The sequence below is a fragment of the Gossypium hirsutum genome, chromosome A11 (assembly GCF_007990345.1).
Source record: "Gossypium hirsutum isolate 1008001.06 chromosome A11, Gossypium_hirsutum_v2.1, whole genome shotgun sequence".
Lineage (NCBI taxonomy): Eukaryota > Viridiplantae > Streptophyta > Magnoliopsida > Malvales > Malvaceae > Gossypium > Gossypium hirsutum.
In genome coordinates this window covers 114,058,418-114,076,152 of record NC_053434.1, presented here as the reverse complement: position 1 = coordinate 114,076,152, position 17,735 = coordinate 114,058,418, and the positions used below count along the sequence as shown (strand labels likewise).

Below are 17,735 nucleotides of genomic sequence, written 5' to 3'. Positions count from 1 at the left end.
AATTTTATTATGTAAATATATTATTAAATATGATTAGCTAAAAATTCATATAAGAATTATATTTACTCAAAATTTATTTAAAAATCAATTGGAATGATAAAATTAATGGTTTTATAATTATGAAGTTATTGGTTGAAACTTTATCAATTGTAATTTTTTTTATTAATTTATAAAAAAATAAAAATAAAAGAAATTATTTTGTACACCGAGTAAATTTCAGAACTGGGGTCAGGAAATAAATAAGTGTCAGTGTATTAAATACTTACCCTAATAATAATATAACTCTTACTTTATGGAAATCTTATAGTATAGATATAGCTATAGATTTTACTAAAGTTATTAGAATTGGACTGATCAGTCAAACTGATTAAAGAATCAATAAATACGTTGGTTTTGAGAAAGAGATTAAACCAATTGATCTACAAATCAATATCAATCAATTGAATTAGGGTGTGTTTGTTTCACAGAAAATGACTTACAGAAAATATTTTTTTGTGTTTGTTTCACAGAAAATAACTTGGTCAACGGAAAATGACTTATACTTTAATGAAAAATAAGCTTTTTTTTCCTGTAAAATGACTTACTATTTTGAAAAGCGTAAATTATTTTCTGAAAAAGAACTCCTCTATGAGTAATTTTATTTTAATATAAAAATTAACTTAAATTAAATCAAGCTTAATATAATTATATTAATAATAAATTTTATTTTAATAATAAATTTTGAAAACAATAATTTTAAATAATATTATTAACATATTATTGAAAATATTCAATATTAATATTTTAATAATAAATATTTATTACATTTATAAATATATTGATAAAAAAAATCTCGTAATGTAAAGGTTAAAATATGTCATAAAGTGTTGAATCTAGTATTCTAAGTGCAGTATTTTCATCTTACACATGTAAATTTTCAAATAGATAGGTTAATAAAATTATTCATGAATCACATTAATAATTTGTATAATTGTCTTCATATGATTTTTGTACGCAAAGTAAAATTTGACTAAAAGTATGAAACATAGAAAAATTTAGCTTCAAAATTTTCTCAAAGTTAAAGATATCGATGTTTTTATGTGGTACAGTACTAATTATGTGGTGTAATACTAGTAATGCGCTTGGCCAATATTAATATGTGGTGTAGTACTAAATATGCACTTGAACAATACTATTATATAATGAACTATTAATTTATTATTATTCAGTTTTTTTGTTTTTATAACACAATCATGAGTCATCTATTCGCTTTGGTTATTTTCGATTTATAACAGGTAATATTTTAGCTTAATAATTGATTAATATTATATATTTAATTTGATGTTTTTATTTATAAATATATAAATCATTGCAATATATACAAAAAAAATTATAGATATAAAATAAATTCAACAAACAATGAAAAGATAAAAAAAAATCTCAAATGTATGTTTATTTTATTAAAAATAACTTTTATAAAATATTTTCAGAAAATCTGTCAAACATCAACGAATGTTAATTTTTTCATAAAAATAAATTATTTTCTTAAAATTATTTTCAATTAAACAAACAAAAACCTAAAATTTTAACAATTTTCCTTTAAAAAAATTAGGCCTCTTTAACCAAAAGATCCATAGGTCAAATTTGATGATTGGCCTATGCTTCTCACTCTACCACCACTTACGAGAGAGTTTTGTCGACCACACTTAAACTTAACTTCCAATCAAAAGTCAAAACAAGGATGTTAGCCATTAGCTACTAGTTAAATTGGCATAACTATTGTCCACTCAAAAATTTTCTTTGCTGTGCTGGTTTATTTTTAATCCATACCTGATCAATTATTTTTATTTATTTTACTGTTTGCAGAAAGTTATGTATGTAATTGTTGTTATTGCCCTATTAACTTAGAAGAAAATTTTTTTTCTCTTTCTTTTCATCCATGACAATTTTCTCAAATAAATTAATGGTTTAACATATCATTGTTGAGAAAACAATTTAAAGTTAGAAATTAAAGATATGGGTTGGAAAAGGGGAGAAAAGGAAATGTTAAATCAACCGTGCTTTTGTGAGGTTAACCCTACATTACAAGCTCATGAACAAAGATATATAGAGTCAATTAAAGTCCACGAATGGTCAGATAGCCCACAAAGAAAGTTGCCTTTTTATTCTTTTTGAAAATATTTTTAGTACATGTATCAATAACTAGGGGATTAGAGATTGCAATGCTTTCATGGGTAAAATGTACACAGTTCAATTTTTCCCACCAATTTTTTGCCTTTTAAAAGAAAAAAAAAAACTTTCGGGTTTTTGTTTATAGAGGTGACCAATTACCAAATGTTTAACGTACTTTGGAACTTTAAATGCTATGTTTTATTTTCTTATTTCTTGGTAAATAGTTAAATTCAACAAGTCTTTTAACACTAGTCCATTGTTGATATATAGTAATATTAATGATAAATTAAAGATTGATGTAGTATATAATAATATTTTTCTATTTGTTGTTTGAGACTTCTGGATATCCAATAATTATTGGATTCTTCTCGATATTTGATAATTACATTGAATCTAAGAACAAAGTCAAGAATTTTACTTAGAGAGGGACTTGAGTAAAATTATACAACTTTAAGAGGACCAAAGCTAAGAAAGATTGTGTTAAAAATACTTAAAAATTAAATTATTTATTTTTTAGATTGGCCTAAATTAAAAATTTTCATTTAATGAAAGATTTCTTTTTTAAACATCACTTAATGAAAGACTTAAAATGCTTAAATTTAATGTTTTACTTAATTAGAGGATCTAAAATAGCAATTCCACCATTTGGCAACCCCAATAAAATGCATAGTCAGACCAGGTCAAAACTCTAAATAGATAACAAAGCTCACTCAATATTGTTTTTCATCACCACATTTGGCATATAAATCCAGCAGGCAAGTCTGAGTTTTGAACATTCATTAAAACAATTGCAGAACTGTCCACAATTTCACCACTAAAACTAATGTTGTTCCTGTAAAGCCGCATGGACCAAAACAATTGCAAGTAACATCATATTCCAAACTCCTCTGTTACACTCAGCCGCGAAAGGCAAGCATCTGGCCACATCAAGAACCACGAACGACATGGGGTCTCCCACATAGCACCAGTGTTCCTGCCGTACAAGCCAATCCACATTACATGAGAAAAAATCAAGTGATGAAACCAGTTCACTTTCACACTTACAGGAATGAATCCATTGCTGCACCTACCGAAAAGCATATCCCATGTCTAGCCAACTCATTGCCACACAAAGACTTCAACCTTCGAAGGTGCCAGCCCTGCTTGTACATGCACCGACCAAGCAGCTTCGAAATAAAAGATTTAGTACGACGACTGATTTCCCGAACCACACCATCAGAGTTTAGATGACTGTATTAATATGCTCTTTCAGGCGTGACTGTATGAATATTCTCTTTCAGGCGTTGCAAAGATTCCCTCTATGGAAGCATGTCAAGTTGTCAACTTGACCTTTAATCTTTGTGCCTTCCTATTAAAACTCGCTCCTCAATTCTTATAAATGTACCAGAAAATTAGCACTGATAGACTACGAATATTTTGTGACTAAATATATATAAAGACGTGAGATAAAAATGATAATTTCAATCCATAAATGAAGCCATAATATTCAACATTCATAAAGGTTCATACTTACTTGTACGGCAAGCATAAACCAGCTACGTAAAATCTTTTAATTAAATTGTAAAAGGATCTCTTAACCCAATTACACCACATATCAGAGTTAGAAAAATAGAAAAAAAAAAAAAAAGGGGACAGAAGCTCGTTCAGAAAACACCGAAAAAAGACATCTCGTATCGAATTTACTACTTAATAGAGTAGAATAGACCCAGCCTGTAAAAACATTCTAATTTGCAATATCAAGCGAGTAAAATCGATGAAGTCGAGCACCAAGCTAAGCATACAAATGCAAAAGTAAACAGATACAGAAACCTGCAAAATTTAGCTCATGTCGCACTGAGCAAGGCCTCTGTATGATAGAAAACAACTAAAGGCTGAAGCAAATTAGGTCATGTTTCCCACTAAGATTTTCTTTGAAGGGACAACCTTTATGGATTCAAAGTGAGAAACTGACAATCATTTCCAGGCTTCAAATTGTTATTATCAAAAGTGATTCACCTGGCATCATTTCCAGGCTTCCGAGCAACACTATGGACCTGTCCTCTGTTGACATCTATATAAGTGAGACATGAGCATTGATGCCCTTATTTGAGTCTGCATTCATCCACAGGCATGGTAATAGAGTAGCACATAGCCTAGCAATCATTAGAGTTTGAATTACAAAAAAAATGCATCAAATTGTGGTCATTCTAACCCCTTTCAGCATGTTAACTACAGGTGAATCTAGAACTTCCTATTCAATTCATTCATCAATGGTTGCCTAAACCAATTTAATCCTTCACTATATTATATGGTACTTCTAACTACAGATTTTTAGCATATATGATGCATAGATATTCTGGTCAATATCAGCAATCTCAAATTGCATTGCTTTATTGAATAGAAAGAAAATCAAGTAGCAAGGCTATGGAAAGAGATAAAAATAAATAAATAAAGTCCAATTTCTACACAACAAGAATTGAACATCAGCATTCGTAACATAAAATAATACTTTTCAGCAAGCACCATATTAAACCCAAATTTTTCCCAATCATTCTCATTTGACCAACTGTGATTTCTCAAGGGAAATTATTTGATCAATGATTCCACAACCCATTTATAAAGAAATCAGCTGTTAAACTCGAAAAAAACGAAAGTCTCCTTTAGACATAGTCAACTACAAGTAATTAACATTTACCAGATAACGAAGTTGTAAAAAAACCAGGAAAAAATCGAAAAATGCAAAGAAAACAGAGAAAAATAACATTTACCAGCTATCGCAGTTGTAAAAAACCCAGGAAAAATCGGAAAATGCAAAGAAAACATGAATTTAAAAAAAACCCAGAAAAACTAAACAAAACCAATGAAAACAGAGAACAGAAACTAAAAACACCCAGAAAAAAATCGTAAAATTCAAAGAGAACAGAGGGAAAAAATTTGGACCATTTCTCGATTTGTGCGTGTCATCCTTGCGCAGGGGCCATGCTAATCTTCTCTGTATCGTTCCAATTTTATCGGATGTCCCCGAAGGGACAATCCTTGGGAGCTGCTTCAGCTATATAAAAGGTTGAGTTATTGTATCGCTGAGCGATGTGGGATATTTAGTTGGATACCAACTAAATCATGAAACAGCCTACCTCACTCTGACTATCCAAATGTATGGGCTCAAAACAACGGCCATGGGCTTATGCTCAATATCAGAAAAATAACATTTACTACATTTACCAGCTATCGCAGTTGTAAAAAACCCAGGAAAAATCGGAAAATGCAAAGAAAACATGAATTTAAAAAAAAACCCAGAAAAACTAAAGAAAACCAAAGAAAACAGAAACTAAAAACACCCAGAAAAAAATCGAAAAATTCAAAGAGAACAGAGGGAAAAAATTTTTTAAAAAAATTTGGACCATTTCTCGATTTGTGCGTGTCATCCTTGCGCAGGGGCCATGCTAATCTTCTCTGTATCGTTCCAATTTTATCGGATGTCCCCGAAGGGACAATCCTGGGGTGCTGCTTCAGCTATATAAAAGGTTACCTTATTTTGTCGCTAAGCGATGTGGGATATTTAGTGGATACCAGCTAAATCATGAGCCAGCCTCCCGCACTCTGACTAAGTCCCAATGTATGGGCTCAAAACGAAGGCCATGGGCTTATGGTCGTAGAATACAAATGTTGCCTTTTGTTGACTATGCAAGATTTGCATTTGCTAAAATATGAACTAATAACTTGTTAAATTTTATTATGTTAAATATGATTAGCTAAAAATTTATATAATAAATATATTTATTCAACATTTATTTTAAAATCATTTTAAATAATAAAATTAATGGTTTTAAATTCATGAAGTTTTTGGTTGAAACTTTATCAAATGTAAATTCTTTATTAATTTATAAAAATTAAAAAAATAACAATAAAGGAAATTATTTCGTACAATGAGTAAACTTCACAACCAGGGTCAAGAAGTAAATAAGTGTCCTATAAGGGTATAATAAAATATTTAAAAAATAAATTTACTTATGAAATAAAAAAGTATATTGTCAGTGTATCAAATACTTACTTTAATAATAATATAACTCTTACTTTATGGAAATTTTATAGTATAGATTTAGCTATAGGTTTTAATAAGGTTATTGGAATCAGACCAATCAGTCAAATTGATTAAATCGAGAATTAATGGAAATATTGGTTTTGAGAAAGAGATTGAATCAATTGATCTGCGAATCAATATCAATCAATTGAATTAGGGTGTGTTTGTTTCATGGAAAATGACTTACGGAAATTTTTTTTGCATTCTCCTGTGTTTGTTTCACAGAAAATAATTAGGTCAACAGAAAATGATTTATAGGTCAATGAAAAAAAAGCATTTTTTCCTGTAAAATGACTTACCATTTTGAAAAACATAAATCATTTTCCGAAAAAGAAGTATTCTATGATAGTTTTATTTTTATATAAAAAATAACTTAAATCAAACTTAATATTATTATATTAATAATAAATTTTAAAAATAATAATTTTAAATAATATTCTTAACAAAATATTTAATATTAATATTTTAATAATAAATATTTATTACATTAATAAATATATTGATAAAAATATTTTGTAGTATAAAGGTTAAAATATGTTATAAAGTGTTGGATCTGATACCCTAAGTGTAGTATTTTCATCTATGTACACTTGTAATTTTTTTTTGAATAGATAAGTTAATAAAATTATTCATGAATCACATTAATACTTTGTATAATTGTCTTCATATGGTTTTTGCACATAAAGCAAAATTTGACTAAAAGTATGAAGCATAGAAAAATTTGGCTTCAAAATTTTCTCAAGGTTAAAATATCGATGTTTTTATATGGTGTAGTAGTAGTAATGCACTTGGACAATATTATTATGTGGTGAGCTATTAATTATGTGGTGTAGTACTAAATATGCACCTGAAAATACTATTATATGATGAACTATTAATTTATTGTTATTCTATCTTTTTTTTTTATAACTCAATCATGAATCATCTATTCTCTTCGGTTATTTTTAATTTATAACTGTTAATATTCTAGCTTAATAATTAAGTAATATTATATATTTAATTTGATGTTTTTATATATGCAAAAAAATGTAACATATAAATTTATAGATTTAAAATAAACTCAATCAAACAATGAAAAGATAAGAAAATCTCAAATGTATATTTGATTTATTGAAAACAGTTTTTACGAAATATTTTAAAGAAATTTGTCAAACAACAGAAAATATTTTAGATAGATTCATCCAAACATAAGAAAATATTAATTTTTCCATAAAAATAAATCATTTTTTAGAAGTTATTTTCTTGAAACAATTTTCAATTTAACAAACGAATCCTAAAATTTTAACAATTTTCCTTTCAATAATTTAGGCCTCTTTAACCAAAAGATTCATATGTTAAATTTGATGATGGGGCTATGCTTCTCGCTCTACCACCACTAATGACGAGGGAGTTTTCTTAACCATGTTTAGACTTAACTTCTAATCATAAGTTAGAACAAGGATCTTAGCTATTAGTTAATAAATAAATTGGCCCAACTATCCACTCAAAAATTTTTTTTTTGTTGTGATGGTTTTTTTTTAATTGTTTTCATTTGTTTTTATGTTTGTAAAAAGTTATGTATGTCATTGTTATCACTATCCTATTAACTTAGAAGAAAATCATTTTTTTTTTCTTTCCATTCATGATAATTTTCTCAAAGAAATGAATGGTTCAACATATCATTATTGAGAAAGCAATTTAAAATTAAAAATTAAATATATGAGCTAGAAAATGGGAGAAAAGAAAATGTTAATTCAACCGTACTTTTGTGGGGTTAACCAAACACCACAAGTTCATTAACAAAGGTATATAAAATCAGTTAAAGTTCATGAATGGGTAGAGATGGTCCACAGATAAAATTGCCTTAGCCTCACCTTACCTATTAACAAAGTTTCCATCGCCCCAACAACACAAATTCCAACCAATTCGATTTCAGTTTTGTCCTCACAAAGGAAATAGCCACCTAATGGGATTGGCAATTTAGCATTGCTTTATATGAAATACAATTTGATGAATTGATTCTTATAAGTATGAAAGTAAAAGGGTTTACCAAAAGAAAAAAGAAAGTGAAAGACCAAATATATAATATGCCAGTATCCATTCATACTAGAGGTGTTCATGGGTCAGGACAGGGCTGGGCTCAATTAAAAATTTAGGCCATTCTACTAGGCTTGGGCCCGACCCAACCCCAAAAATGGGCTTAAAATTTTGCCCAAGCTCGACCCTGATAAAAATTCTAAAACCCGAGCTTGACTTGGTCCGCTCGTATTAATTTTTTATATTATTTTTATATATTTTTTAAATATATATAATATATCAAAAATATTAAAAACATCAAAATAAATATTTCTCAACAAATTAAAAATAAATTTTTAAAAAAATGTAGACTTAAATAACACTAAGATAAATGCAACTTAACAAGTAAATGCCTCTAAAATAATAACAAAATTAACAAATGCCTTTGAAATAATAACAAAATTAACAATAAAATAAGTTTTATACAATATCCAAATAATAACAACAAAATAGTAACAATATAATAGTAAAAGGATAGCAAAATAGGAAGAAAACAACAAGAAAATAATATTAAAAAACGAAAAAAATAATATATTTTTTTGTCTTTTAGTGAATTAGGGCCGGGCCAGGCCCGAGCAAAAAATATTTTACCCGAGGCTCGACTCTTTTTTAAAACGGGCCTTATTTTTTTATCCGAGTCTATTTTTTGGGCATATATTTTTGTCTAAATCCTCTCACATCTCGAGTGAGCCTTCAAGCCGAGCCAAATAGATCGAGCCACTTGATACCAATTTCATATCTGCTAACAAAATTTGAAATACATGAAACCTAAGAGGGAAACGGGTTTTATATTTGTCTTTCTGGCAGTTTTCCTATAGAGTATTGATGGAGTTGATTGTCATTTCTTAATTATATTGAGTGCAATTAGAGTAAAATTAACCTTTTTAATAATTTTTAATTAATTTAGATCAATTAATCGAACTAAAGATTGGTGATATGATGGGTCCAACGAACTCTAGGATTGTAAACACCTTCAATTTTACAAACAAATCTCAACTCGGGAAAAAAAAGAAAGGGAAAAAGAAAGACGAAAAAGACAATTCACGAACTATGAAAATGGTTGCCTCGTATCGACATAGCTGAAGCTCGTATAAACAAATCTAGAGGCGGCTGTCTTCCCAAACCTTCAAATTTTCATCATCTGTTCTGAAAGGGTACTTTTCTGCTTTTCTCCTCCCCTTTTAAACATGTTTTCCTTAATGTTTTGTCTGTATATAATTTTATACGCTTGTCCCCCTTCCTTCTAATCATCAAATTTGGATTCTTTCCTATGTTGAATTGGTTTTGTTATATACCCCCAAAAAACCCTTCTTGAATTTTCAACATCTGAATTTTTTTAGCCAAATTTGGTGATTTTGATACAAAGAATCCAGGAAAAAAATGAACCCAAATTGGGAAGAATCATTGAATCACTTTGAACGAATGATTGATTCTGGGACTGAGTCCATGCGTATAAAAGCTGTGATCAAATTGTCTAAACTATCAAATCAAGCCCCAGAGTATATACTGAGTCAAACAATACCGATTCTTAGTAATCTTATAGCTGATGATAGTTCAAATAATTCGAGTCCTCTTCAAGGACTGGTTATTCATTGCTTAAAATGTATTGCTCGGCAAGGAGATGATGGTAGATTAGCAACTGAGATAGGCCAATCTGGTGCTCTATGTTCCATATTAAGGTTTTTGCCACAATCTAATGCTAGTGTTCAAAAAATTTGTCTGAAATGTATTTGGTGCCTTGTGAATTTGTGTAATGAAAATCGCCTCATTGTTGCCATGAATGGTGGTTTGGAGATTATTGTGAACATGTTGAGTTCATCCATGGATGGTGTTAGAAGGTACTTGTTAGAGATTTTGAGTGCATTGTCATTGGTGAGAGTTGTAAGGAGAGGACTTGTTAGTTTAGGCGGACTTAGATTTCTTGTTGAGGCAGCTAGGGTTGGTAACATGTTATCTAGGGAAAGAGCTTGTCAAGCGATCGGGTTACTTGGTATTACGAGGCGTGTTCGTCGTATGCTTGTTGATTTGGGTGTTATAGATGTTCTCATGGAGCTGCTTCGAGTTGGAGACGGTGCTTTAAAAGTTGTGGCTGGCAATACCCTTGGTGTGATTTTGGCTAATATTGATTACATTGACTTGGTTGCTCAATCTGGGGCTATTCCGTTGTTTGCCGAGCTTATTCAAGGATCCGAATCAGTCGGTCAGGAGATCGCGGAGGATGCATTCTGTCTATTAGCTGTTGGAGAAGCAAATGCAGTTGTAATAGCTGAACATTTGGTGAGAATCCTTAGGGAAGGCAATGCTGAATCAAAAGCTGCAGCTGCTAATGTTTTCTGGGATCTTTCAGGTTACAAGCACACAGTACCTGTCATCCGAAACTCGGGTGCAATTCCCCTTTTGGTTGAGCTTTTGAGCTCTCAGAGCAGCGAAGTAAGAGAAACAGTATCCGGAGCTATTGCTCAGTTGAGCTATAGTCAAGCAGATCGAGAGGCGTTAAACGAATCGGGGGCTGTCCCTCTTCTGCTTGATTTGTTACATGATGATTCAGAGGAGCTGAAAGATAATGCTGCAGAGGCACTTATCAATTTCTTTGATGATCCACTGCAGCATGAGACAATATCTCAAGTAGTTGACCATCCTTCATTTCGGAGCATGCAGAACAGACTCGGTAGAATCCGAGGTGCTTCAGATAATCAGACAGTTAGTTCTATGAGACAGATGAATATCAATCAAGCAGAGCCCACTAGAGATTAGTGAAAAATTCAACAATTTCATCGAAGTAAAAATAGGCCATTCTCCTCAAAGCCATTGGCACTTTCATCTGTGAAAATTTTGTACAATGTTGGTCTATTCATATATTCTTTTTGTTTCATAGTTCCGTTTTACAAGTCTGTTGCCTCTTCGTATGGAGCTGTAAGAATTAGAAATGGGGTGTCCATGGGGGAAATCACAAATGAGAAAAAAGGGAAAAAAAAATGAAAAGAAAAAACAATTAGTATAATATGATTACTGTCCATTGGAGCTCTCATTATCCTCTTTGTGATCAGCAATTACATAATGATCGTCCAAGAGGTTATCCTCTTGCTTGTTTTCAAATGTATCTTCATTGTGTTTACCATTATTTGAGTCTTCATCCTTGCTCCATTTCTTCATGATTTTTGGTACCATCGGCGTTACTGTCATGGCATCTAATAGTGCTTCCTCATTGTTTACTCGTTCAAATCGAACGGCACTTACTTTTCGAGCATTTCCTGCTAATATCTGCACCAAAGACAATATATGCTCAAACTGATTTTCCAGTGATGCAGGCATATATAGAAGATCAAGTATTGGCCTCATCGAAGCCTCTATGCAAACATGCTCTATGACCATTTTCACTTCCATTTTGACAGTAGTCTCAGAAAATCTAAGAATATCTATATTTGAGTGGTTTGGCTGAAAGAAATGGGAGATGGATCACCTCACTTTCGCCATCAAGGTAGAACACGCCGAGTTATAAAAATAATATCATTAGGACACAATTATAAGTAAATGACTTGAGGGAAGTCACTGGTAAATGTTACATTATTCAATATAAGTGCATATCTCAACAGGGGTTCGAACTGTACCTCGAGTTTATATATTTGACGCCTTTCCTTCAGGTCTTGCCGATCAGATGCAGCTTCGGAATTCTCATCTTCTTCTTCTTGATTACCCCTTTCAAGCTCTACTTTGACACTCTCACCTGTCCTTGGTATATATCCAAATGCCTCACATACAAAACCCGACACAGTCTCGTATTGATGTTCCTATAAAACAACAATAAATTATGTTGAAAATACATGTATAATTGACAAACAGACACTTTGCAAATGTGGATACAGTTCCTCATGCTTTGAGGTATGTAGTTTCTTAAGCTATATAACTCGGACTCTTCATTTTTCATGAAGTACCTGTGTGTCAACACACAAATATGGGGATATGACCTCCAAGAATAATTCAAATACACGCTAAAACTTAGAAAATACTACATGTATCAGACACTCACATCGAGCCCAAGCAACATAGATTTTAAGACCTTTTTTTAACATCTGAATGCATATTCATAAACATTTCTATTTCAACTAAACTGGTAAATAGAATGAAATTTTACGCATGAGGCTTTATATCAGTAATAAACCTCTGGCATTTTGATATTTAGATCTTCAGAAAGTTGATCAATAGATGTATTAGCATCAACATCAAAGATACCCTCAGCCCGCATTACGATATAGCCAGTTTTCTTCTGGATCTCCTCCTGTCATAGCAAGAAACAGAAATGGCTAAGACCATATAAACTTGAAAATAAAGTCCATAGCTTTTAAGGTCGACACATGTAGTGATAGCATATTATTAATATCTCACTTGATCCTCCTCATTTGGTCTCTAAATTTTGTGGAAGTGAAGATATGCAATGCCAACATAATAGATAAAAAGAGAATATTTTTGAGAAGCGAAGAGATTGAAAGATAAATATAAGAACCAGATATCAAGTGAGCAAAAAATTTGAAGCATAACAATCGTAACCGTCCCCCCCTTGTGGAATAACGGAAAGTGCATTTTGAATAAACCTATATATTTAGGAATATGAAGTTTATAGCAAAGAAACTAAGTAATAAAGCAATCAAAGAGGTAGAAAAGACTTACTTTTGAATCATTTTCATCGAAAATTTCACCAACAATCTCCTCAACCACATCTTCTAAGGTGACTATCTGTTCAGCATAAAAAAAATGAGACAAAGAATATATAGTGGGATTCCAAAAGAAGAAATGTACTATTACTCATTGGCTTGTTGCATAGTAAATCAGTTAACTTATGCCCTACAGATAAAATAATGCTATTTTATGCAGGCACAGAAACATGCTACAGAAGTGCCTCCGATTAAACACCTTAAACCATGAAAAAGTGCATGTTAACAAAAACTCCAACAAGAATCATTCAAGAGTAAAAATGTAAAAACAAAATCATTCTAAATTAAGTATACCGCATACCCCGACTGTTCCACCATATTCATTAAGGACAACAGCCATGTGAACCTTCCTGATTCGAAACTCTCTAAGAAGATTCCAGACTAACATTGAATCTGCAAAAAAAATTGAGAATACTATTGTGTTATAGCTTCTTAGAATATAATCTATGGTCACACCTTGTCAAAATATGTTAATGGATTAATGAATGAAAACAAACTGAAGCAATATCTACCATGTAGCCTAATGAATAGTGAGATAAAAAGGTAAAATTAATTCAAAGGTTGAAACCAACAGAATTACCAGGCACAAAGTATGCAGGTTTGTGAGCCATATCTCCCACAGTAGTACTTTCTAGCAGTTCACCCTTCAAAATCAAACAGATTATATAATTCTGCATACTATGATATTGTTGCATACATCAACAAGCAAAGTCTTACCGATGAAGAAGAAGCAAAGAGTAGAAACTTGTCTTACCTTTGGAACATAATCTAGAAGATCCATGGCATATGCAATACCTACTATATTGTCAATACGCTGCTCAAAAGCAGGCACCCTGCAAAGAAGTTTACAAATTTCTTAGCGTGTTTTTAAGGAAAAACAGCCAAAGAGATTAATCACTAAGGTTATTTACCTTGAATATTGATGAGTCAGCCACAAATTGTGGAACTCAACAAGAGTTGAGCTTGCATCAATTGCAACTACATCAACAAGAGGTGTCATCACCTCTCTAACATGGGTATCTTTTATCTCTAATACATTTTCAATCATATCCTGCACAGGGATTCCAATAATAAGAGCACCAGAACCATAAACAAAGATAGAGGAACTAATCAATGATTCATTTAGATTTATGCCAATAGTCAAACATAAACAGGGACCATTGAAAGCAATGACTGCAGCATGCCTGTACATTGGCATTGTAGCAGATAGCTAAGCTGGACTTATCCATTTTGGAGTCATTGAAGACATACTGGTCTAGTGCTACAGAACAGAAGATAACAACAAATATCCATATAAAATTTTATGTGTTAATCAAATGCCCAATCAAAGTTATATATATTTACTTATAATATATGTGATATATATGGTTACCTGCTCCTCCTCCTCTATTGCTCCACTCAACTCTGCCCCTCGTAACATTAACTTTAATTCCTCTTCAGTAACATAAGGTTCACTAAAATAAAGAGATAATCCATAAGTCATTTAGAAGGCCTATAACACAATGAAGACATATGTTGAGAATTTGACAGACCATTGAAAAAAAAAAAAGAGAAAATGCATGATGATTTAGAAGATGCAGATAGATGAAATCCAAATAATTATTTTCTTCACCTCTTTCCTTTTAGACCAAGAATTTTGAGCATTCCCATCGATAAATACGTCACAACTCTTCCCACCGGATATAGTATTACAGAAAGCCATGCCACTGGCCTGACCTAGAAACATTTCAACCACAGTTAGTCAGCCAATTTTTAATTGGTAATGATAACTATAGCAAAGCATCAAGAGAGCAATGAAGCAGGAAGAATGAAAGACAGGAAAGAAAGGCAATGCTGCTTTCACAAATATCTGGATGGCAATAAAATTTAAACACCAAGCGAGAGGGGAGACAGAATAAAGAAACTTACCACAAATCTGGCAACTTCTGTGGGATTGTGAACAGCTATACTCTTTGGAGTAATCTCAGTGAGAAGCAATATGGCAACCTAGCACCATACGATAAAAGGTAACTGGTTTTCATATTTATTGCATAAGTAGATATGTTATTTTACTTGTCTAAATATAGACCAACCACCTCGATGACTTCTCACAAAATTATGATATAAGAAAGACAAAAAGATGGCATGCATGCCACAGACGCAACACAACCCCAAAAAGAAATCTAAGAAAAAGATATTGGTACATACGGTCATTACTCCAGTTGCTGCACTAACACCAGCTTCCCCAAATATAGCTGTGGCAGCATCTGTGACTAAAGCAGTAGCTCCAATATTGACCACCCTGAGTAGAGAAATAAAATCCACAATAAGAAACACTTTCAAGCTAAACCTGAAAAGAAAATGGAAATGGAACTGGTCAAGGTGATGGCATAAAAAGAAGAGTACGTGGTGCCAATAAGAATGGTTGTGAGAAAGCGTGTTACATCACTGGAAAGCATTTTAAAAACACCATCTTCAGAGTCTTTATCAGCCAGTTCACGCACCTGACACAAAGTAACATCAGATGATCAATGAACGAAAGAATTCTTAAAGGTTTGATGACATGAAAATTAAAAAAAAAAAAAAAGAGTACAATCTATCCTTCAAAAGGCTTGCCTGATGGCTTGACCAAAATGCAATACTACTTAACCAATGTAGACTTAGGTTTAATAGTTGAAATAGTAAATACTTCTAAGTTGTTCTCTGGCTTATTCTATAAATTGTTTGTCTTTCTCTATTATTCTCTTTCTTTGTTTTCCTTCTTCCAATCACCTTTCTTCTCCCTTTTCACTCTAAGGTGCTTCCATCTTTCTTCCACTGTTGCTCACCATTAACAATTTGCTTCCTTTTATAAGTTACAATGATTAAGCTCATATCTAGAAGAGATGATTATCATCCAAATTCAACCATGATAAACTAATAATAAGAAATGGAATTCATATAGAATGTTCACATGGCAAACCAAGATTTAATCTTATATTAACTTAAGCCAGATATCTCAAGTCACCAAGGAATCTGCATAGCAGTCACAAAAATGAAAATTAAAAGACAAAATCTATGATACTAAGATAAGTGAGCATTGGATATGAGTACGTGCCTTACACAGGTATACTCATTTTTTTCAAAGTTTTTCTATATATTTAGACGATGATACTACATATTTGTGTCCATATATGAGTCAAACACAGGCATAAAGAGTTGGTATAACATAAGACAGTATTTACAAACTGACTAAAGCATCTTCATTCTTTTCAACTTGCAACAATCCCTATCCTATTCATTTTGATTTCCATAGCAACAAATATGCATTTATAAGTATAAAAGCCATCAAACCCAGGGTCAAAGAAATCATTACCTTCCAAGGCCATAATGTAGTTATAGCAGTCTCTGCCATCGAGAAGAAAGCTGAAAGACCCAAAAGAGCTGTCAAAACCAGACCTTGTTCCTTAAACACTTTAAGAATCATAGATGCCTTAGGCCAAGCATTCCTCAATAACAATATGCACTGCACAATAACTCCATAACCAGCATTAGCCACTCCATCTACAGCAAAAACTCTTTTGCATCCAAACACCAATACACCACAAACCATTGCCACCAAAATACCCCTTTTCACCAAAACCAATTTTTGATCATTCCCCACACCTTCATTTTCTTCCCTCAACGATCCCACGTGACCAAAACTACCATTTTTGGGGATTCCAAAAGCTTTGAAAGCTTTGGGATTTGAACAGGTGGAGATAACAGGAGTTGGGTAGTGATTGGTTTTGGGTAAAAACTTTGATTGGTTCTTCAAATTTCGATTAAAAAACATGAAAGATGAGGACTTTGTTGAATAAATGAAAGTGGGTCGGCTGCAAATTGAGGATTCAAGTGCCATTTTTATCAATAAGAATAAATCAATAATTAAAAAAAAAGATCGAAACTTGTTTAAGCAAAAAAAGAAGAAGAAGGGATTTTCAGGTTTCAAAGGAAGAGTCGTTTGGTGAAGGAAAGATTCTAGTTAGCTGCAAGTGGGATGGCAAGTTAGTGTTTCGGAAATCACGAAACTTGCCCCATTGATTTTACATTTACATTTCTCCCCTAAAACTGACTCTCCTCTCCTACTAGGAAATGTGATAGGAATTAAAATATAGACTTTAATTTTAATAATATCAATATGTTTTTACATAATTATATTATTTATTATTTAGTAAGCTTAAAATCTTAAGTATAAGACTATTTTTTGGGACTTGAATTTTACAATTATTTTAAATTGAGGCTTGAACTTTTTTATTTCAAGTTAGTCTCTGAATTTAACAATTATTTTTACATTAGGGCCTGATCTTTATTTGTCCAAGTTGTTCTTTAAGCTTGACAATTGTTCCCACATTGATGCCTGAACTTTTTTTTATTCAAGTTAATCCTTGATATTTCTTTGAAAGCCTTAAAGTTCAAGCCCTAATACGAGAACAATTGTCAAGTCCAAATACTAACTTAGGATAAAATAAAATGAAAAAGCTCATACCTCAATGTGAGAATAATTTCCTAGTCCATGCTTTAATATTAGAATAGTTATTAAATTCAGTGACTAACTTTAAAAAAAAAGGGTTTGAGCCTAATATAATAGTTGTTGCTAACTAGGTTATGATTAAGATAATAAAATTAAGGTATGGAAATTTTTGATATTTTTATTCGATTGTTATCATGCATAGTATTTTATATTGATTTGATTATATTTATAATTATTTGAATATATATTATGATTATATTTGTATTTATAAATTAAAAAATAAATTATA

General features: G+C 31.5%; 2 protein-coding genes, 1 long non-coding RNA gene and 2 other non-coding genes across 5 annotated transcripts; 1 reads left to right on the top strand and 4 right to left on the bottom strand.

Moving 5' to 3' along the window:
- Nucleotides 1-2,741: 2,741 nt before the first annotated feature.
- On the bottom strand, nucleotides 2,742-5,679 carry LOC107886308 (uncharacterized). Its single transcript, XR_001680714.2, has 2 exons — nucleotides 3,222-5,679; nucleotides 2,742-3,124 (listed from the first exon to the last, which is right to left on the bottom strand). It is a non-coding gene; the product is annotated as an uncharacterized lncRNA (long non-coding RNA).
- On the bottom strand, nucleotides 5,059-5,161 carry LOC121210529 (U6 spliceosomal RNA). Its single transcript, XR_005905647.1, has one exon. It is a non-coding gene; the product is annotated as a U6 spliceosomal RNA (small nuclear RNA).
- On the bottom strand, nucleotides 5,520-5,622 carry LOC121210518 (U6 spliceosomal RNA). The gene has a single exon (XR_005905636.1). It is a non-coding gene; the product is annotated as a U6 spliceosomal RNA (small nuclear RNA).
- Nucleotides 5,680-9,646: 3,967 nt separating the features above from the next.
- LOC107886290 (outer dynein arm-docking complex subunit 2) lies at nucleotides 9,647-11,364 on the top strand. Its single transcript, XM_016810192.2, has one exon. It carries the CDS (start codon nucleotides 9,647-9,649, stop codon nucleotides 11,018-11,020), a length of 1,374 nt encoding a protein of 457 aa, XP_016665681.2. The 3' UTR covers nucleotides 11,021-11,364.
- On the bottom strand, nucleotides 11,060-17,069 carry LOC107886272 (putative DUF21 domain-containing protein At3g13070, chloroplastic). Its single transcript, XM_016810178.2, has 14 exons — nucleotides 16,310-17,069; nucleotides 15,361-15,458; nucleotides 15,163-15,256; nucleotides 14,884-14,961; nucleotides 14,588-14,691; nucleotides 14,348-14,429; nucleotides 13,887-14,026; nucleotides 13,730-13,808; nucleotides 13,556-13,619; nucleotides 13,277-13,368; nucleotides 12,932-12,997; nucleotides 12,426-12,542; nucleotides 11,875-12,054; nucleotides 11,060-11,527 (listed from the first exon to the last, which is right to left on the bottom strand). The coding sequence occupies exons 1-14, from the start codon at nucleotides 16,832-16,834 to the stop codon at nucleotides 11,273-11,275; spliced, it is 1,974 nt and encodes a 657-aa protein (XP_016665667.2). The 5' UTR covers nucleotides 16,835-17,069; the 3' UTR covers nucleotides 11,060-11,272.
- Nucleotides 17,070-17,735: the final 666 nt, after the last annotated feature.

Bases quoted from the DNA above. Each gene is read 5' to 3' on its own strand.
- LOC107886290 (XM_016810192.2), top strand. From the start codon at position 9,647: ATGAACCCAAATTGGGAAGAATCATTGAATCACTTTGAACGAATGATT.
- LOC107886272 (XM_016810178.2), bottom strand. From the start codon at position 16,834: ATGGCACTTGAATCCTCAATTTGCAGCCGACCCACTTTCATTTATTCA. The intron at 14,962-15,162 runs GTATGTACCAAT...GTATGGTGCTAG, and splicing joins CAGCAACTGGAGTAATGACC to GTTGCCATATTGCTTCTCAC. The intron at 14,430-14,587 runs GTGAAGAAAATA...TCTTTATTTTAG, and splicing joins CTTGGTCTAAAAGGAAAGAG to TGAACCTTATGTTACTGAAG.